The sequence below is a fragment of the Ptiloglossa arizonensis genome, chromosome 5 (assembly GCF_051014685.1).
Source record: "Ptiloglossa arizonensis isolate GNS036 chromosome 5, iyPtiAriz1_principal, whole genome shotgun sequence".
In the NCBI taxonomy this organism is placed as follows: Eukaryota; Metazoa; Arthropoda; class Insecta; order Hymenoptera; family Colletidae; genus Ptiloglossa; species Ptiloglossa arizonensis.
This window is the reverse complement of record NC_135052.1, coordinates 14,483,111-14,503,247: the sequence shown is the minus strand read 5'-3', so window position 1 is coordinate 14,503,247 and position 20,137 is coordinate 14,483,111. Positions and strand designations below refer to the sequence as shown.

The 20,137-nt window shown below is 42.3% G+C and overlaps 4 protein-coding genes across 5 annotated transcripts; all 4 read right to left on the bottom strand.

The window, feature by feature from the left end:
• Nucleotides 1-14: 14 nt before the first annotated feature.
• Nucleotides 15-2,484, bottom strand: LOC143147437 (trypsin). Its single transcript, XM_076312682.1, has 4 exons — nt 2,409-2,484; nt 2,024-2,339; nt 674-989; nt 15-185 (listed from the first exon to the last, which is right to left on the bottom strand). Exons 1-4 carry the CDS (start codon nt 2,482-2,484, stop codon nt 15-17), a joined length of 879 nt encoding a protein of 292 aa, XP_076168797.1.
• Nucleotides 2,485-2,971: 487 nt separating this feature from the next.
• Nucleotides 2,972-5,530, bottom strand: LOC143146654 (serine protease 1-like). Its single transcript, XM_076311126.1, has 4 exons — nt 5,235-5,530; nt 4,814-5,123; nt 3,725-4,031; nt 2,972-3,645 (listed from the first exon to the last, which is right to left on the bottom strand). Exons 1-4 carry the CDS (start codon nt 5,434-5,436, stop codon nt 3,481-3,483), a joined length of 984 nt encoding a protein of 327 aa, XP_076167241.1. The 5' UTR covers nt 5,437-5,530; the 3' UTR covers nt 2,972-3,480.
• Nucleotides 5,531-6,123: 593 nt separating this feature from the next.
• On the bottom strand, nt 6,124-8,784 carry LOC143146655 (trypsin-1-like). The gene is made up of 4 exons (XM_076311127.1): nt 8,742-8,784; nt 7,873-8,167; nt 6,704-7,019; nt 6,124-6,377 (listed from the first exon to the last, which is right to left on the bottom strand). Exons 1-4 carry the CDS (start codon nt 8,782-8,784, stop codon nt 6,219-6,221), a joined length of 813 nt encoding a protein of 270 aa, XP_076167242.1. The 3' UTR covers nt 6,124-6,218.
• Nucleotides 8,785-9,586: 802 nt separating this feature from the next.
• On the bottom strand, nt 9,587-19,232 carry LOC143146670 (carboxypeptidase B). Of its 2 annotated transcripts, none has more exons than XM_076311152.1 (9): nt 18,470-19,232; nt 16,674-17,009; nt 16,501-16,600; nt 15,897-16,002; nt 15,503-15,664; nt 12,017-12,230; nt 11,232-11,447; nt 10,884-11,068; nt 9,587-10,464 (listed from the first exon to the last, which is right to left on the bottom strand). In XM_076311152.1, the coding sequence occupies exons 1-9, from the start codon at nt 18,652-18,654 to the stop codon at nt 10,289-10,291; spliced, it is 1,680 nt and encodes a 559-aa protein (XP_076167267.1). In that variant the 5' UTR covers nt 18,655-19,232; the 3' UTR covers nt 9,587-10,288. The 2 variants fall into 2 exon arrangements, with proteins under 2 accessions (XP_076167267.1, XP_076167268.1); XM_076311153.1 differs by having other exon boundaries at nt 15,536-15,664.
• Nucleotides 19,233-20,137: the final 905 nt, after the last annotated feature.

The window sequence follows — 20,137 nt, the reverse complement described above, 5'->3', positions numbered from 1 at the left end:
CACTCCGGTTTAACTTAAGAATAATTGTACATGATCACGACGATCCAAGTGACGAAGGCGGACACTCTGGTGTACACCGAGGGCCCGTTCTTTGCACCGCAGGGGAACAAACCCCACGAAACGATCCCCACCACTTCCGCTTCGTCGAAAGCGTTCCTCCTGACCAGAGGTCCACCGGAATCGCCCTGAAAAATTTGGTAAACGTCACTTTTAAGCGAGATGTACCAAAATACGGTACACGCGCTTCGCGAGTACTATTCGGAGCTAGGAAGAAGACGATCTGGGACGACACAGTGACAAAAGGGATCACTACGCAATTAAGTAACCCTAATAGATACGACCATTCTAGTCAACGATACGCTACAATTGAAACTGCAAATGTGCGCAGCCTTGTATCTTATCCATTAGATTCTTCGGAAAGTCATTTCGTTTGTTTTTTTTTTAAAATGAAACACGATTTTTTCAAAGCGTAGAAACATTTGATTAAATTATATATTCTCCATTTTGGAAAACGAAATTACTTTCCGAACAATCCGATACGTTCCTCAGCCTTGTCTTCTTTCCAGCTTCGAGTAACAGACTCGGTGTCCCGGGAACTGAATTTTCAAACAAAATTCTATTCTCCTCTACGGTACAACCGACACTTCGAAGATGAATGTTTAAGCAACAGTACCCTGCAAGCCGATAAACTGCCGTCCAAAGGACCCGTGCATACATTCGTCGGATGTAGAGGATTCTTCTCTTTCCCTTTCAAGGTCTTGTCCAGCGTCAGTTTGCAGAGATCGTAATCGACGATCGGTATCGTGGCCGCCTGGAGAACCTCCGGACTCTCCGAAGCGCGTGTCCTCCCGATGCTACCCCAGCCGGTCAGCATTACCTCTCCCGAGGGTACCGAGTCGGGATAGGGTAACGACACCGTGGAAACGAATGGATTCAATTCGAAAGGTTGTTCTAACTTCATCAGCGCGATATCGTACGGCGCCACGGTCCTGGAGTAAACGTTACGAATTCTTTTCACAAAGAAAGCAACGAGATACGAATAAAAAAATCGAATCTTTCCTGCAACGCGTATCTTCGAGATTTCTTGTTCGTCGAGTTGAAACGATAGCCACGTGTCCACGCTAAATAAGAAGCTACCCGATGTATCCTGTGATACGAGTATCGATCGGACACGTTGCGCGCAATCGTATCGCTACGACAAACTCGACTCTGTTTCTACTTGAAAAAGATCCTGTACCTTGGCCAAACATAACTGTACATGTGTACAAAGCTTTGAAATCGGTACGTCGAATAGTGTCCTCAAAAGGAATCTCAAATGCGACCCAATTTTTCACCCATTCGGTACACCGGGCCTCCGCTGGATACGCGCCCACTCGAAAAGTGTACACATCGCTCGCGGACACTCGTCAGCGTTCAGATTTACGTTTCACGTCTAAAGAGATTGCTTTTCCAATGATTTTTTACAAAAAGATAATTCTTCTTCCCGGCGAGATACTCATCGTTTCTCGGTGAACTCGCTTTAATGAAAAATTTGCAATCTTTTCCCCTCGCGTGCGTCTTCGTTACTTAATAAACTCGGAATATTGAAACAAAAAAAATACGATCGAGGAATGAAGAATGATTGAGCCTAAATCTACCGAGAACGAAAGAATCGAAGTTTCGAACTGTTCGGAATATTCGCTTCTCTTAAATCATTCGGAAAGTAATTTCATTTTTTTTGGTGAAACTGAAACACGATTTTTCTTAGAGTGTACAAACATTTTATCAAACGATTCCTCCATTTTGGTAAACGAAATTACTTCCCGAACGACCCAATATAATCGCTACGCGAGAAAAGAAACGACACGGGGTAAAACTCGATAGAAAAGAAGGTAAATATTCCAAAATGTCGGAAAAATATTTCTAGATTTCTATTGGAACAATAGAAAGAAACATTGTTATCGCACGATTGGAGCTTTCGCGGTGTAATCGGTTCGCAGCCAAGAAACTTACCGAGACTCACGACCAAGATGCTGTGACTCACCCGTCGTATTGGGGATGAACGAAGACCCGCGCGACCATTCTGCTCTGTTCGGTGTCCTCCGGAACGCCTAGTTTGTGCTTTCCAGCCAGTACGACGAACTCTCCCCTGAGCGGCGCGAGAGTTTTGCAATGGCCGGCCGTCAGCACCCAGCCGGCTGTCAACAAGCTGCCACCGCAGACGTGTCTCAGCGAAACGTTTCGTTCCCGGTCGCCCCATTGCACCGAGAGCTGCCAAGGGTACAAACCCTTCTCAGCGTCCTTTCCACCGACTATCCTCGTCGGTCTTTGGGCCAGCATCGCCGATTTCGTGGCCATCTCTGTCCACGAAAACAAATACGATTAAATCGACCTGGACGGATGTTTCGCGATCGATGTGTATCCCTCACCGTCCATCTCGGCGCACAACGCGAGAGCGAAGCTCAACACCGTAAACGATTCGAAAGATTTTCGAAAGTCCGTCATCTCGGCGGAACTCGTCGCGCGCAATTCCCTCGAGGGATCGAGATCGAATGTGGAAACGATCGCGGAAGAACATCCCGCGTAGGTAGAAAAATCGAGAGATCTTTCTTCCTACCGGTTGCATCGAAACTGGCTCGGTGTTTTCTGTGGACGCGCACCCGCTTCTTTCGTTTATGGACATCACTCGATCCGTTCCACGGTTCGTCCGGAGAGATGAAATTACTATATAGAGGTCGAGGTTGATCTCGACCGCTCAAACCGGTCCAGTGTACGTTAACTCGGGTACAACGGATTTGGCGACGAGTCCACCGAGAAGCTAGATCTGGTCTATTCGTGGATCGTTTTAACGCGTATAGTGACATCGTGACGAGTGGCGCTTCGAACTTGCGTTTACAGTTCGGAGTGTATACAGTGAGACGAAACTCCGATACTCGTAAACCGTTAAATTGTCCAATGTGTACGAAATAAGAAGTGTTATTGAAATAAGGTATCGAATATTTTTACTTTTCGGTTACAGTTTCACCAAACGTCGAGAAGATCGTTAATCGTGGAAGAACATCGAGAAAAATGTAAGAAGTTTACAATGTAGAAGTTTTCGTTCGAAATGTTTACGATGAAAGGTGTCTCGAACTTCGATTTCCATCTACCGGATTCGGTTGAACACGATACCTGCCTTGTTTTCAGGATTCTTCCTCGTCGCGTGTTTCCGTTCTCCCCGAAACAGCGGAGGAGATTCTAAAGGCGAGCTCGGAGAACGCAAACGTCCCGTATCGTCTCGTTCACGAGACACGCGTATTTATTTACTACGAACGGGTGAACGAAATCGTTCGATTCTCGTTGAATCCTCGACGATCGTTTATTTTATTCGTGAACGTGTGACTCTCTTCCGTCGAATTATCGGGAACATTTTCGTTTGGAAATTTCCATTCTGTACGACGCAACACTTATCGAATCTTATCGAGGGGGAGGGGAGTAACTCGTCGCAGCAGAAAGGATCGTTCAGTTCTTGGCAATGGTGTTTTGTATCCAATCGTTGAAAGCGGAAGTTCTGGTGTACACGGACGGTGCACCGCGTGTGCCACACGGAATTATTCCCCAGGAAACTATTCCCACCAGTTCGATCCTGCCTTTGTTGTTGATGATCAACGGGCCGCCGGAATCCCCCTGAAATCGAAATTGTTTCGTTGGCAAGTGCTCGAGAGACGTTCGTGGAAAAGATCGAATCGAAAATCGGATTTCGTACGTTGCACGCCGAGTATCCACCGGTGAGAGGTCCGCTGCAGACGTTGGTCGGGTCCAGAGGAGATGGTCCGGTAAGTTCCTCCACGGCTTCCTTGCATCTGGCGAGAGTGATGATGGGCAACTCGACGTATTGAAGCGTGTCGGGCATAACGACACTACTGGTTTTCGAAGTCGATCCCCAACCTGACAGAACCGAGGTTCCGGTTGGTATGCTTCCGCTCGCTGGCAAACCGATCGCCTTAACCGCCTCGTTCAGCTTCAACGGTTTCTCCAGTTTCAGCAACGCGATGTCGTACGGGGCGACGTTTCTGGAATCGTAAATTTCGCGAATTAATAGGCGAATTGGGATTAAAAATCCTGAAACGGGGTCTCGAGAAGTCGGGACTGGTTGGTTCCAGTCGGAGATTACTGATCTGAAATGGTAGATTTGGTTCGTTGATTCTGGAATCTTCTCGTAAGAGATACCAATAGAAACTTTTAGAGTAACATTCTTGGCAAGTTGGAACCTGCTCTCGGTTGGCTTGGTCGTTTCGTTCTCTTTCGAGGAAACGTTTTTCGTTGTTTAACTTCGAGACCGTTTGAAGATCTTTGTCCACGAATGGAAGATCGCGTCTGTTGGTTCTCGATGAACGATTTCGGATCATCGTTGATCATCGTACGATCGACACTTTTCACTCGATGCTTGTTCGCTACCGCGGAAACCGACGCTTTGAAAAAATCCTTCGAGTGGTAAAATTAATCCGGAATCGAACATTTTTATACACTTCGAGAATACATAATATTTCGATTCCAATTTCAATTCCAAACCACCAAGTGTTCCCGGGTTGGAAATATTTGGTTGTTCGAAAAGTCATTTCGTTTTCCAAAATGAAGAATATAGAATTTAATCAAATGTTTGTACGCTCTAAAAAGATCGTGTTTCATTATCACCAAAAAAAAAACGAAAGACTTTCCGAACGATCTAATAATACACTGAATTTTAGGTCTCCTAGTGAGGATCTCCTCTCGAGTCCAAAGGGTTGTTAACTCGATCTTTCGAATAGTTAGTCGCGCGAGTTCATTTTGTACTCCACGCGAACGAGTTACCTACCCTGGGTACTTCTCGTGGACGAAGGACTTCACGACCTTGACGCTCTGCTCGGTGCTTTCCGTCAGTTTCAGATTAGTTTTGCCCGCTTTGACCACGAAGCTACCGTAGGACGGAATAGCCAGGACGCAGTGTCCAGCGGTGATGATCCATTGGCTGTTGAGAATGGTTCCACCGCAGAAGTGGGAAAGAACGAAGTATCCCCATTGCAGGGAGACTTGCCACGGGAATTGTCCCGCTTTCGCGTCGGCTCCTCCCACGATTCGAGAATCGAGCAATGGTTCGATGACACCACGATGGGGTATCGTTGGAACTAAAAAAAAGAAAAAAAAAAAAGAAAAAAATCGATTCAGAGATCGTTGATGTAGGTTCACCCGGAAGAAATTGAAACAAAAATTGCGCGGTTTATCGGAAATCGACTTACCAGCTATCACGGCAGCGAGAAGGGCGGCGAAGGCGATCAGTTTCGGATGCATGTCGTCGGATCGATGTGATTTTCGATCTCGACGGTGCTTATATACAACGTTCGTCGGCCAACGATGACGATTCCCCCCTTCTTCGTACGGAAAAATGGATTTTAATCGATACGGATTTCGAGTGATTACGCCCGATAACGATGGTTTCATCTGTGACGTAGATGCTTCTGTAGCTTTATTGCGTTCGGTGTAATTGTTCTATCTATTTTTTTTTCTCTTTTTTTTCCACCTCTTTCTCTTCGCGCCTTAATTGTGAAACTTGGAAAATCAATGTACGCACTTAAGCCCTCGCGGAGGACACCTCGTTCGATACGAGATAACGATAATCGTCTGGTTGCAATTATAGCGCGCTCGATACTTAAGGTTATTCGTATTGATCGATGTATCGTATCTCGATTGTGTCACGATATTGTCGTCTATGTAGATAATATCGCTGCGCGCTTCTTTTTACTCTATTAACAATAAAGACGAACCATTAGGAAATTCATAATCGATGATAGTACGAAAAAAAAACTCATTGTTGCGCACAACCCCTTCTCCCGATAATTCCTCTCGTATCGATTCGTTTCGTTCGATTAGGTCGAACGTGTCAACATCTGTACGGACGGATCGTTTGGTTACTTCCGTCGTCGATAAATCATCTTTACGGGGAATTTTTCAATGTCTTAATCGCGCTTATCGATAATCTCCTCGGATCGTAAAATTCGGTGCGCGATCATTGTCGTCGCCCGAAGCGAAAAGAAGCGCAGGTAGAACGACAACCTTTTTATCTTCGTTGGAACGAAATTCATTTTCTCGTTTATTATTGCAAATGAAAATTGGTTACAAAAATTGGTAACAAAAGGTAAATAAGAATTCTACTCGACCGATGTTCGATTGATTGCTTCCAGTCTGCCCAAAGATGGTGTTCCACGAAAACGTTTTGCAAACATTTAATCCATGTGAGTGTTTATCCAGTCGATGTAGGAGGCAACGCGTGTGTACACGGATGGCATGTGACTAGATCCGCATGGCATCATACCCCACGACACGATACCAACTTGGACAGCGTGACCACCGATCATTTGAGCGAGTGGACCACCAGAGTCACCCTGAAACCGATACAAATGGATGAGTATCGTCGTCAAGTTCCTCTTTTAGTCAATTTCAAAACCCTTGTTTAATTTGTCGTTAGAAAAACTTCCATTCAAGATTCGAATCGAGCAACCTCTGTCGAAATAATTCGCAAGATATCATTCGAGGGTACAAAATATTGAATCGTCTATGAAACCGTTTTAGGTGATTCGACGACAACAAGTACATACGGCGTTGAATTAAGAAAAAAAGGTAAAGAGAAAGGAATTCGATTCGGTGATCAATATCTATGCGATGCGATAGGACTGTGTGGACAGTTGGTAAATAAAAATGTTCGACTTACGGAGCAAGCAGATATTTCTTTGCCAGCGCTTCCGCTGCAGACCTGAGTCTCGAAGAGTTCAGGTTTCTGACCGATGACCTCCTGGGCGGTGAGTTCCGCCAGACAGTCGTCGTTGTTCAGGATCGGTACAATTGCCTTCTGGAGGACAGTTGGCAAAACGGGTATAATTTTCTTCGAGATCGATCCCCATCCGGATAGTACGGCTTCACCGATTTGTCTCTCGTTCTGGGTCGGCAGCTTGACCGGGGCGACCAATTTGTTGAGTTTCAAGGGACGTTCCAGTTTCAAGAGCGCGATGTCGTGTTGGGCAACACCTCTGTAAATTCGTGGAGAAAACTGTGTCAATCGGGGCACGTGACACCTGTTGTTGATTTACGAACAGCGAGTCGGAAGATCGTGCGACTCTTATCTCATCCTGTTTACCCGGTTACCAGGAACTGTCGAACCCAGATTACCAATTATTATCCGATAAAGACGCGATAAAGCAACACCGTGCAGTCACATTGTCCAATATTAGGACAGAAGAGACCTACCGTATTGTATTTTCTTTTAACTTTCGATCTCATTCTGTGAACTATTTCATTCGATCGAGATCAACTCCGGACGTATCGTTGACTCTCGGATAGATTTACGGAGCGATAGAGCCCGTGATATCGAATCTAGCAATATATACCATTTCGAGCACTCGTTTCTTTACTTTTGCCCTCCCACTGTCTCGAAACGAATACAACAGGCACGAAATGAACTATCTTTATTCGAGAAAACGAGGTTGGATCGTTGCGCGAACCATTAACCGTTTACACGAAAAATGGTGTACGATCAGTTTCGATACTTTAAGCTCTATCGGGGTGCAAAATTCTATTACGAAGTCGTGGTTCAGCATCGGGACAGTCGCGAGTAGATTTTACTAGATTCTTTTCATAAGTGTCCGGTGACTTGAAAATAACCATCGCGAAAATGTTTATTCGGTCGTTTTACGTAAGTTTGAATTCTTTTCAAAATTTATGGAGGAAAATATTTACAAACACCGAATGTATCGGGAAAACTAAACACGTGTATGTATGTACAACAGTGGATTGAAAAATAAAAACAAAATCGTTCTTTTCGATGTGCCATTGACAATCACGGGAACAATCGCAACGAGATATCACTTGTAAAACGACACTCACCCCTTGTATCCGCTGTGAACAGTGGCCCTGGCAACGTTAACGATCTGGTCGGATTCTTCGGCTTTGTTGAGGTAGTATTTGCCAGCAACGACTCTCAGTTTACCGATTTTCATAATACAGTGGCCAGCGGTCAGGACGTAATTCTCGTTGAGGATGGAACCACCGCAAGCATGGCTGAATTGAGTCAATGGTGGAATTCCCCATTGAATGGAGACCTGGTATGGGAATTCTCCGGGTGTGGCGTCAACGCCATCGGTGATTCGGGGCGACAGACCATAGGGTACGGCCCAGCAGACTGTACAATTGTTAATTTCGAGGAATTAAAGGAGACACTTTAACGTTTTCGTCGTACGGTTCCAGAATGTAACAAATAGGATTTCGTTGAATTTTATTTGTAAAAGACGATCGAGAAAATGTTTGTCGGGTCGTTTTACGTAAACTTTTGAATTCTTTTCAAAATTTGTGGAGGAAAATATTTAGAAACACCGAATATATCGGGAAAACTAAACACGTGTACGTATGTACAAGAGTGGATTAAAAAAAAAAAGAATCTTTTTATTGATTGAAACGTAATTTGAAAATCTTGAAATGTACACTTGTCCGTGAAAAAATGGTTTCCGTAACTTGTCTCGATTACGATACACACTTCTTTTTTTACTTGGAGAGTAATTGAGTCTTGTAATATTTTAAACGAGAACGTGCAAACTAGATAAAAGTAGTTCTAAGAGTAAAGTCTGTGATTCTAAGTGGAACATTATATTATAAATGTGTTATCGCGTCGATAGAGTACGATTCTCGAGGCAAACTTATAATCTATCGTGAGCAATGTTTTAAAATATGTTTCGTTGTTGAATAGAGTAAATGCTTACCCTGAAGAGCGAGAACCGCTAACAGAATACACTTGGTGAACATTGTTGTACGATTACCTCGGTGAAACTCGTGAATTGAAGTGAAAATTACGATTTATATATGATGCCACCTAATGGTATCTTGCGATAATTCTAAATCGTAATCGATAACAACGTCATCGATGTTATTCTTAAAATAGATACGGTTGTATAAACAAATTAAAGTTTGAAGGACCGCTTAAATTAACGTGCAGTATCGTGATCTTAGAATAAGTAACGTGAAGATGAGGCGTTTACGATAAGAGTTCGAAAAAATCGATTTTTTGTTGCAAGTTCTTGAAGATTACGGGTTTAAAAAATATATCCATGAAATCGTATGTTACAATTTTCGAAATTAACAAATTTGTAACAATTTGTTATTAACGAATGATTTTCAATTTTGAATGTCCTTTTTAAAATGAGAATGACTCAATGATCGATTTGAGAACGACTAAATGAGTAATTATAATTATCAACGAAACTGTATGAAAAAACTTTGAACGTACTTTTCTCAAAATTATGTCATCCATCATTTTCTGATACCTGTTTAATCGATTGACTCCAAATTTGTCATTGTCCGAAAAAAATTTAATTTCTATCCGATTCCTTTGGTCCGCGAAATGTATAAAAAAAAATTATGGGAACAATTTAGGTTTATGCGTTTTTCGCCTACACGCTCAAAGTTTTTAAGTAAAAAGTGTATGGAATATATGGAATTGTTTTTTTTAATCTTGTAACACAATGTGGTGACTGGGAAAATGCAAGAACATTTGAATTTATTAAATTAGCTTTATTTACAGAAAAACAATATAATATGAGGCCGCAATGTTTCGAAAAACACCCACATTTAAAGTTAAAAAATAGCACGTACAATTTGTACATTCATCGTAGTACGTTGAAAAATAATCTGCATACACATCCGGTTTGTTCGCGTCGTTAAAAGTCAATTTCTTTTAACGACGGCTCGTTTATTAATTTTTAAAATTTATTAAACTCGACTTAAAGAAATATTACTTAATTATATAATTTGTCTATCTAATGCGTACGAACTACAACGAACTATTTCAGTTTCGATTATGCATCTCGTAGTTTGATAAACAACTTTACAATATTTACACGTCGTTCGCGATTAGCGGTAACGATGAAATTACCGATGTTGAAATAAATTATTTAAAAACAATTATTTTAATCTCACGAATAAATACTATAATCTTAAGCAAATACTCGGATTTTTTAAGAAGATTCAAAGATTAGGCTGTTGAACTTTAATCTCTCATTAACGACAGAGGGATACTAAAAAAAAAAAAATCTAATTTAGCATTATCTTCGATCGGGAACGATCGAAATCTTATCGAATTGGGATGTTACAATTGTCGTTGCGTCTAGACACTTTGGTTGTCATTGAAAAAAATACACATCGACGGGCATATTTTTCGTCCGTGTTCTTTTGATTTTCTTATTATTTTTTTTTTCTTTTTTTTTTTTCACAGACGATAGTTGCTCGATTTACGAACTCTCTCGGACGAATTTCACGTGTTGCAAGTGACCAGACGAACGATAGTTCTTATACCGGCCCAAATCTCGCGAGCTGTGGGCACAATTTGCGTCGCCGGAAGTAGAAATCCGTAAGTGCCACGGTCCCGTAGTTCCAGCGTGTAGGCGTACTTAATTCCAGCGACACCCTTGGCCCAATCGTCGGAAGCACCTGGAATCGATCGTCTCGAGTTACGTCTTGCGTTTTAACTGGAACAAGGACTGCTAACACTTCGTTATTTTTTCCGATCGAAAACAATACGTTTCGTTACGCGTAAAATCTAGTTTCAGTTTGCGTCCAAAGATCTGTTTACTTTAACCAACGAAGATCGTTCACTTTTCTGGCCTCTCGGTTATCCGTGGTCTGAATCGCTGTAATCGATGCAAAACGAAAGAATCTCAACGTTACAATCGACGTTCATTCGCGCCGCACATTATCCCCGGGTGATTTATCGATTTAATTAATCTTCGAAATTGTGGCGTTTCGTATATATATAATCGGCACTCGAGCATTATCGAGACCGGGGTGATTCGAAATTTCTTTTTCCTAATCGCGACGCGTAGTAATATTTACTTTTCGTATCGTCATACCTGAAGTGGGGTACAAGAGATCAGATGATGGCCCAAGTTGATAATCGGTACCGTGAATCTTCGAGATCGCGTTTATCGCTTTCTTCGCGGCGTTCACCAGATCCGTGTAATCGGAAGGCTTCGCGTATGTGTATCCCCACGGGACCAGCCACATTTGCGAGTAAGAGTGCAGCGTCAGATACATTCTGAAAGTATCGGTAAACGTATCGTCGTTCAGAGAACGATCGACTGGCTCCGTTGCGAAAGAAAACCACCTTTCTAAATTCCGGCTACGACGTCGACGTTGCTCGAATAAACGACCAACCGCGTTCGATACCACCGACACTACCTCTTCCACAATTTATTTACCTGATGTTCTGCTTGTTGGCGAGAATGTAGTCGGCCATCGCCTTGGTCTCTGGCTCGGAGAACGCGTGAGGACCGGCGTAAGTCTCGTGACACGGGTCGGGGCTGGCGCCCCCTTCCTCCATTTCGCCCCAATGGTAACCGAAGTTCCTGTTCGGGTCGACACCCTCGCACTTACCCCAGAACCACCTCGCGTACTGGTTCACGAGTCGAAGAAGCCTGAAACGTGAGTAAATACGTGCAACCCCGTTCCAGAACAGTCAAACTTACCAACGTGTTCTCTCTACCTTGAAAAGATACCGATTTTCCAACAATCTCTGATTCGTTAACCGATTTCTGGTATTGAAAGGACAAAAAGTAGAATCGAAATTTTTCCTTGTACCGTGTAACCGTTACTCGAATCACGAGTGAAAATTCGTCACTCGAAAGCGAGACGTAACACGAATCACGCTAAACAATTTCGACGTAAACGTGAGTACTAATATCGAGAAACCGTATCGGTGATTTTACGCGCTCTTGTCTTTGCAATCAATGGGTGGAATTCGGTTGGAAATCGATTAAAAGTGTTCGAATGCTACGATCCACGATACTGGATCGCTAGGTCTAAAAATAAAAGTTACGTATATTTGTTTTCCAAAGGAGAGACATTGTTAATTTTTTCTCTTGGAGAGCTTCGAATTGTTTCGTATAAAATGATCGAAACACCGTTTTGACACGGTGTCGAACGCGTATCGAATCACGGTATTTGGAGAGACACAGTTGTTTCGGGTAGCTGGTGGATACCGTACCGACTGTCGTCATCGTTTTCACCGTGATTGCTTCGCGTTTTCCTCCATAGTCGATCACCGGTGTGCGTGAACTCGTAACCATCCGGATTCACGACAGGCAGGATCATCCAATCCGAATTGTCGAGCAATTTCGCGTAGCTCGCGTTCTTCTCGACCAACTGGCTCAAGATGTAGGTCGCCACAGCAGAGCCGATCCACTCGCGTGCGTGCATGCCTGCCGAATGTGAAGACAATTCGAGGAAAAAACGGGATAACGGTATAGGGTCGTGTGAAACGCGATGGGAATTCCGTATTGTTGAAAATTTTAGACAATCCACGGTATCTCGATGCGGTATAGGCTGGTAGTATCACGTGGCGGATGACCTAGGACTTGTATCCGCTACAAGGAGGAATTTGATTCACAGCATCGTTCGGCCGGAAGTGTGTTCAGATTTTTAAACGACTTTGGTTGCTTCGAATGGTATTTCGAAGACACTTACGTAGCTCGAATGGAGTTGTTTGCGTAGTATCGAGTTTGACGGAGTATGTACGCAATAGGAAGTCCGCTCAAAAGTAGCCTCGGGTAGTTTCAAGGACGTGTGGGTTTGTATCCGAACCAGGATGTGTTCGTGTGTTCGCGAAAATATGTATATGGGACGAAGTGTGCTCGGAAGTTACTTCGGTTAACGTTAAGGAGGTGTGCGCGTTCCTTTACGTGTGTTTGCTAGATAATGCGTTTGGAATAATGTCAGCTTAGTTATGCGCGAAAGTTTCGAACGATCGACGCGTCAGACGGGATATAGATGAGTCTAACGTCGTAAAGTTTCGCGACGGATGATCCGAGATACCGATCAAACTTTGAAGTAGCCTCAGCTGGTCCAGAGAGTATTAGAAAGATATTTACGGAGAAGTTTGTGCAGCCTCGTATTCGCAAGAGTAAGTGTACGAGATAAGGTTACCTCAGAAGTTACTTTAGGCGATGTTAAGAAGGTTTCTGTGCCTGAACGAGCATGTATGCGTTTGTACGTGTTTAGTAGAATATGCACTCGGTGTAATGTCGGTTTAAATGTTTTATAATTAAGACCTCTACTTTATCTATGGTCGAAAGTCTCGCGGTACAAGCATAGAGCACAGATCAGTTTAACGTCGTAAAATCCTGTGATAAACTATTTAGGATATCGATCAGAGTTTGAAGTAACCTCCGACAGTTCGGTAGGCATTTGAAAGATATTTATGGAGACGTTTACGTGGCTTTGCATTTCGAAAAGTATCTATCGGGATAAATTTAGCTCAGACGTAGCGGAACAAAGCGGAACATAGGATAGGTATTGGAACGAAGTTAGCTCAGAGTTAACCTTAACTATACACGAAAGTGTTCATCGATTCGTGGGGTTTCAATGACGCGACGGATAAGACAAATTAATTTAGTGTTGTAAAATCCTGTGACGGATGATCTAGAACACAGGTTAGACGTGTATTTATTGTACGAAGAAATTTAACGTACAGATTCGAAATAAAGCCCTGAATTACGATATTTTGTATTCCTATCTATCTGTAAGAATATGTAATTGTGATTATATTCGTTCAAAAATATTCTCAATTAGCTTCGAGTAAATTCGATTAGATGTCTGATAGCGATTGGGTGTCCGTGAGTTCGCGAAATTCGTGTAACAGCGTATACATACGAATAAATCGGTTGCAAGATCAGTGGTCCGATAAAGAATTTTCAAAGATTTACCATCGAAGCTCAGCCACGTCTGGTGCGAAAAGTTGAAAATCTCGTGTTACGTGTGTTGTGTAACTTTATTCCCAGTTTACTGGAATATGTAAATATACGTCAGGTAATAGAAATAGGTCGTATAGAAAGTCGTCAAAGGGCACGGGGACATATTCGTGCGAGTGTAACTGTTTCTCAACGAGGACTGGTACCGAATGATACTCGGTCTTTGAACTTTGTCAATGAGTGCTCGATCGATTAAGACTGTTTCGCGTTTGGAAACACGGACATAAATTCTGATGTAATTTTTACTGCTTTTGCGCGAGACGAGTGTTGCCTTGTACAAATAAAGATGCAATTGGCGATGGATTCAGTAACGTTTTCCGGACATTACGATACTCGTAAATGAAATTCCAGTTGAAGATTTATCGCTACCATAACATCCGGTCAAATTTTAGAGACTATATTTCTAAATCCTTTTATTTATCGAGAAACTACTATTCAGCGTAACGGTATCCGCGATTTTTAACCAACGCGATTATTGGATAGAGAAGAGTTACGTGCAAGATCGATCGGTTTTTAATCGCCACTGTGTTCTAATAATGAAAGTTTTCGGAATATTTTTTTTTTTTAATCAAAAGGTTAGGTTACTTTAATTTGATAAAAAATTACAATGTCTGCAAGTTAACGTTAAACACGTCGAGTGTATTGAATATAAATAATTACTTTTACCCTCGTTTCTATTTTTCTATCATTCGAAAGTACGAATCTTTATTGGAGCTTTATTTAAAACAATATTCCGTTGGATTATTTGACGATAATGTCAATATAGTGATGGATTATCGCTCTTATCGCGAGTAACGATGAACATCTTCGAACGATCAAACTAGTATATATTTCCCTAAGCGTATCGGTGTCCAAGTTATTTTAAATATTTTAATAAAATTGAATATAGGTTTGAACATTTAAATATTTTTTTTTTCGTTCGATTTGTTTTCACACGCTACAAGCAGCAAACGATACGCCACCGTTTCAATTATTGCAATTTATTGACGATTGAAATCTGTTCAATCTTACACGTAGCTTGTCCAATGATCGAAATGACGATCGATCATGATTAGTCACACCTTTCGTTCAATTTTCCTGTTTCGATTTTACACAAAGAAAATCGTTTAGAAAGTGTTACGCGATTTCTTAAAATACATTATAACTCACGTTTTGTTGTTATTTTCTTTGTATGTATTAATAGACGATGATAAATGTTCTTAAAATTGATATAACATTTAAAGTCCTCCGAGTGTCTACGTAACAAGACTGATTGAACGTCTCAAGAATAAGACGTTCCATTTCTGTGCTTTCTAGCCCCTTAATTCTATTATCTCAATAGGTGTTTTGTAAACTCTTATCACGAACTAAAGTTCATCGAAACGAGAGTACGTGTATTCTCGTAACGAGCGCACTTTTGTGCAAAGCTGAAAGAATTTTCAACTGAAAACTGGTTCCAATTCTCTGGTGCGTGTGTCACTCGAGCCGAAGACACTTCACTTTATTATGCAGAGTCTTACGGAGACTTGAACGTATCTAGGAGACGCCAGGATGAATAGCAAAGATCGGGATTTTGTGTCAAACATCTAAACCATGGAGTTCACGATATTTTTCTGTCGTACGAATAATTTCATGTCAAGTCTGAGTGAACGTCGAGCACGTTCGTGTCCCTCTGGTCTCGGTTTTGCTACGTTAACTGGGTGAACGCGTTTCAAAGAAATTTTTTTTAACGAAACGGAACTCACCAGCGTCTATCCAGACCGCCGGCTTGGCCTCACCTTCCTTGTTGCGGCCAGTGGAGATTTTCACCATTTTGATGGGCTGTCCCTCGTAACTGTGGCCTATCGTTATCAACTCCACCATTTTCGGGTATTTGAAGGCCAGGTATTCCAAATACCTGACGATATCTGAAATATGGAGAATCGAGAGAACGTTTTGACGTTTACCAAGGAGCGCTACTAGCATCGATTATTTCACAATTGAAATTCGAATCTGAAAAATAGTGAATCGAGAGAACGTTTCGACGTTTACCAAGGAGCGCTACTAGCATCGAATATTTCACAATTGAAATTCGTATCGATAACGATCGAAACAAAGGGACCCGTTACAATTAGTAATCAAGCGTATCGAATTAATTACCTCCGTATCGATGGTACCTCTTCCAGGTCATGGTGTGACCTTGACTGGTGACCAGGTCTTCGCGCTGCTCTTTCGACATCTTTGGATTCTGGTGAGCTATCGTTTTCTGGTCGTGAAACATAAATCGTCGGTTAAAATTGAGGCACGTTCACGGTTGAAACATCTATCCGAGGAAGACGTTTATTTTCCCTGTTTCTGAACGTTGTTCGATACTCGTGGATAAATACAAGGTGGTCCGTAATCTAGAATGATTTTTAAATGCATTGTTCTCCGAATGCCTCCTATCTCATTTAAATATTCTCGATTTTCGTCTCGTTTCGAGTACACAAAATATTTCTGACCACGTTCGGACCACCTTGTACAATAACCCTTGAATGCCTGTAGTTTTATCGAAAGTTGCGAGTAGAGTTGAAAATACTTGATTCGTTGCAATAAGTGGACATTGGCTGGAAAATACTAAAAATCGAGGAAAGAATGTAGAAACGTAACAGTAGATTCGCGCGTTGATAAAAATAAACATGTCCCAGTTGCGCGATCGTGTGCATTCAAAGGTCGGGATAAAAAAATTCACTCGTCGTACGAAAGATCATCCATTACTTCGTACCTGAATATCCGGTATCAGTACTTTGAAATTGATCCCTCTGTCCCTGAGAAACGTCCTGACATCGGGAACAAGATCCGGCGCGACCACTACATCTGTCGTTCTAGAACATTGACGTTTCCTCGAAAGTATGCGGTTCGATCCCGTGTAAAACGAACAGGAGGTAAAATACATACTTGTTGTAAACTGGCTGCGTCCAGAACTTGATGTCTTCCGGTTCGGTGTCACCGAGGTCCCTTAGATCGTTCACTTGATTCTCCGTGCTGGGGAACAATCTGATCAGCTGGTGGTTCCTGTAGCTGACCCTCGAGGACCGCGATTTCGAATTTTTCTCCGGACCGATGAGACCGGTCACGATGGAACCGATTCCGTTAGCCACCGCAGAAAGCATCGACTCGACGATATCGGCGATAGAAAATCCTCTTTCCACATTCCTGGTGAACGTGGTCCCAGATCCGTTCGCGAGGAGATCCTCCGTTTCGTTGGAGATCGTTTCCCCTTCGTTCGCGCCCCTGAAAGAATATTTCTATCGAATTTCGTCCGCTGGAATCTTTCGAGATCGCGTCAGATTGTTTCGATAAGTGTTATCTCGTGATCGATTATACGAAAAGAATAACTTCGAGCACGACGAGTCCTGTATTTTCTCCTCGTTGTTACGAGAAACAATTCTATTCGTTCGCGGTATTATATTTCGTGTCGGATCTTTGGAAAAGAGAAGCATTCGTGTCGGACGTCGCCATTGTCGTTGAATCGTTTCCCGTTGAAAGAATTGGACAGGGACACAGTGGAGGCTACACGTTGGGTAAGTTTTAATCGTAGAATCGTTATTTCGTTACTAATAACGAGACGTAAACACGGAAACTCCGATTCTTTGGCAATTTGTTTTAAAGATAAACGAAATCGTCGATCGAAAACGTACCCAGAAAAGATATACCATTCGTAATCGACGCGTAAATAACTTTCCAACGATGTATCGATACCGTGTACCCGTACATCGTAGCTTGTTTCGATAATTGGATTAAAAGTAAGACGAAGCGAAGCGATTAAAATTGCAAAATTTTTCCCGGGATTAACCTTCGAAACGGACTCGAAATATTATTGTTCAGAATCGTTGAAAGTAAACGTAATCAATCGAGAAGTTCAGCAGTGGTAGTTGCGACCTTAAGATTTAAAACACACTTTCAACGTTTTCAGTTCATTGATTATCGAGCCAATTTCATAGAAATTTTCCTTGGACAAGTTTTTACGTTATTTTGTACTTAAACACAGTAGGAAGTTCCTAAAAAAAAAACGACGGTGCAAAGTCTCGCAGCACCTGATGCTTTCAACAAAGTTCATTCATCTTGGATTATGAATTTTTAACGAATTTTCTCGCCTAATAATTCTAAGAGCGTGTTGGTCCTTTGAAACGAGAATCGGTTCAATAATTATCCAAACCGGTCTGAAGTGTATTCGAAATTTTGATAATACACCTCGCCTTAATTGACTATGGATACCTTGCAATTACTTAGTTCTTAAAATTGTGAAAAATCTATCCATCGTCGTATACCGTATACTTCTTCGCAAATTTAAAAACTGTCTTAAGATCGAAGAACGAAGTCCAAGGATACTCGACGTTAGAATCCCCGTAACCGTATACTTTTTTACAAATTTAAAAACTGTCTTAAGAGTATCGAAAAACGAAGTCCAAGAATACTCGACGTTAGAACCTCCGTAACCGAATACATTTTTTCAAATTTAAAAACCGTTTCGAGGGTATCGAAAAATATATCATCCAAGTCCAAGGATACCCGCGTCAGAACCTCCGTATAAATATTTTTTTTTTTCAAACTTAGGAATCGTTTCGAGATCATCGAACGACAATGTATTAGCACGACGTGGTTGCAGTCGACGCGTTAGAAGCAACGGTGTCCCGTGTCATAGAAGGTTTCGACTCCACCGAAAAGCAAAGAAACCGCGAGGCAACACAAACCTGTTTACTTCTTGGTATCCTTCCTCCGTGGGCAAACTCTCTTTACCCGGTGGCGAACAGTTGTATCGTTGTTGAACGGAAAATTCGAAGTCACCGCGCTGCGGTCGCGCCTCGACCCGATTCGACGAGACTATCAACGAGAAACCGAACACGAGGCACAGGATCGACGCGAAGTCGAGAGCCATGGTTGGCCTAAAACGGGCCAGGATATGCGACCGTCTCGAAGTCTCCTTGTTGACTGTTCTCCTGGTTCGTGCCGGAACCAGTCTGGCGACTTATTGGTCGTAAGCGTATGCGAAAAACGACAGTTTCGCTGGTCTGCCCCACGGGCCCGGCTTACGGGATTTCTGTCCGGTGTTCGATACTCAGGTTCCATCTCGATTTCTAGGCCTCTCACGGTTACAGTGGATCGTAGGTCCAGAGGTTACCCAGTAGGACTATCGGAAAGTTCTGTCCGCTCTTTAACGCGTACACGAGACATCATCCCGGATAAAAGATCCGAACAGCACGCGATAAATCACTAGCTCTCTAACTGGTTGACTCTTCTGCGAGTTGACTCTGCTAACGCGAACTTTTCTAAATCGAGCGTGTAATTCTAAATCGTACCCCCCTGTTGCTCGATGACATTCTCTGTCGTGCGTCGAACAATTTTTCGACGTACCTTCGCGACATTTTGTAACAGCGGGAAATTGAAACAAAAAGGAAATATTATTCTACGATCCAGGGGCCGGACTATCGACGAGTCCCTAATTACTCATTTTCCGTGAATTATTTTTATTTTCGAGTAGCTAGAAAATTGTGCAATTCTATTATCGCTACTAATATTACTATCAGATGTTTTTACTATTAATTACTAATATTATTCTGTCCACTTTAAAAAGCATGTTCACTCCAGATTCATATTTTTAATCTCAAGGTAACACGTTCCCCTCGAAAGAAATAAAGTTACATTTGAACCGAGTCTGTTGTGTTTACATTTCCCACGTGTTCCCCGTTCCCTCGCCCTGTCAAAATATCGCGAAATCTTGCAATTGTAACTCACGTTAACGACAGATGTCTTGTATAAATATTTTTGCGAACTGAACAGTTTGAGCACCGCTAGGCTAATGAACGATCGTTTCGCGCATTGGATAAGTTACGATGCAACGGTGGTACGGGCACGATTGAATGTTTCTGGTCGAAAGTATGTTTACATACAATCGACGGTACAAATATAGTGATCTTATTAAATCGGTTTCGAGAGCGCTGAATAGCGATACCCTTGTTAGGTACGAGTCACTATATGGGTTTTCTTCGGAGGGGTAGCAACCAGTTGGCTGCAGGGCCGTACATACCGGATCCGGGTTAGATTTTTTTCTATTTCTTTGCGACGGAACTTTTCGTTAAAAAATCATACGATTTTCAACGGCGCGCGATCTCTGTGTTTTCGAACACAGTCTGAAAGTACAGTACTCGAAAGAGATCTCTCCGAGAAGAACGAATCCTAGATAACTGCACTCGAATTTCACGTACCTCTCTAACGGTCACACCTTGACCCCAAGCCTGTGACAACCTGATAGTCTGTACTATTGTGTACTATCGTGTACTATTTACACGAAGTGAATTGTACTTTATCGCGTTTCGAGTAATCAATGTCTCTAAACACCGAAGCGACTCAATTTTGAGACT

Coding starts and splice junctions, on each gene's coding strand:
- LOC143146654 (XM_076311126.1), bottom strand. CDS start 5,436: ATGAAACCATCGTTATCGGGCGTAATCACTCGAAATCCGTATCGATTA. Junction 4,032..4,813: donor GTCCACGAGAAGTACCCAGG/GTAGGTAACTCG, acceptor TTACGATTCCAG/AAACGTCGCCCCGTACGACA. Junction 3,646..3,724: donor GTGGATACTCGGCGTGCAAC/GTACGAAATCCG, acceptor TTTCGATTTCAG/GGGGATTCCGGCGGCCCGTT.
- LOC143147437 (XM_076312682.1), bottom strand. CDS start 2,484: ATGACGGACTTTCGAAAATCTTTCGAATCGTTTACGGTGTTGAGCTTC. Junction 2,340..2,408: donor GTTGTGCGCCGAGATGGACG/GTGAGGGATACA, acceptor TTTCGTGGACAG/AGATGGCCACGAAATCGGCG. Junction 186..673: donor GCAGTTTATCGGCTTGCAGG/GTACTGTTGCTT, acceptor CAAATTTTTCAG/GGCGATTCCGGTGGACCTCT.
- LOC143146655 (XM_076311127.1), bottom strand. CDS start 8,784: ATGTTCACCAAGTGTATTCTGTTAGCGGTTCTCGCTCTTCAGG. Junction 8,168..8,741: donor AGCGGTTCTCGCTCTTCAGG/GTAAGCATTTAC, acceptor ACAATTGTACAG/TCTGCTGGGCCGTACCCTAT. Junction 7,020..7,872: donor GTTCACAGCGGATACAAGGG/GTGAGTGTCGTT, acceptor ACGAATTTACAG/AGGTGTTGCCCAACACGACA.
- LOC143146670 (XM_076311152.1), bottom strand. CDS start 18,654: ATGGCTCTCGACTTCGCGTCGATCCTGTGCCTCGTGTTCGGTTTCTCG. Junction 16,601..16,673: donor ACGCAGCCAGTTTACAACAA/GTATGTATTTTA, acceptor TCAATGTTCTAG/AACGACAGATGTAGTGGTCG. Junction 11,448..12,016: donor GAAAACGATGACGACAGTCG/GTACGGTATCCA, acceptor CTCACGTTTCAG/GCTTCTTCGACTCGTGAACC.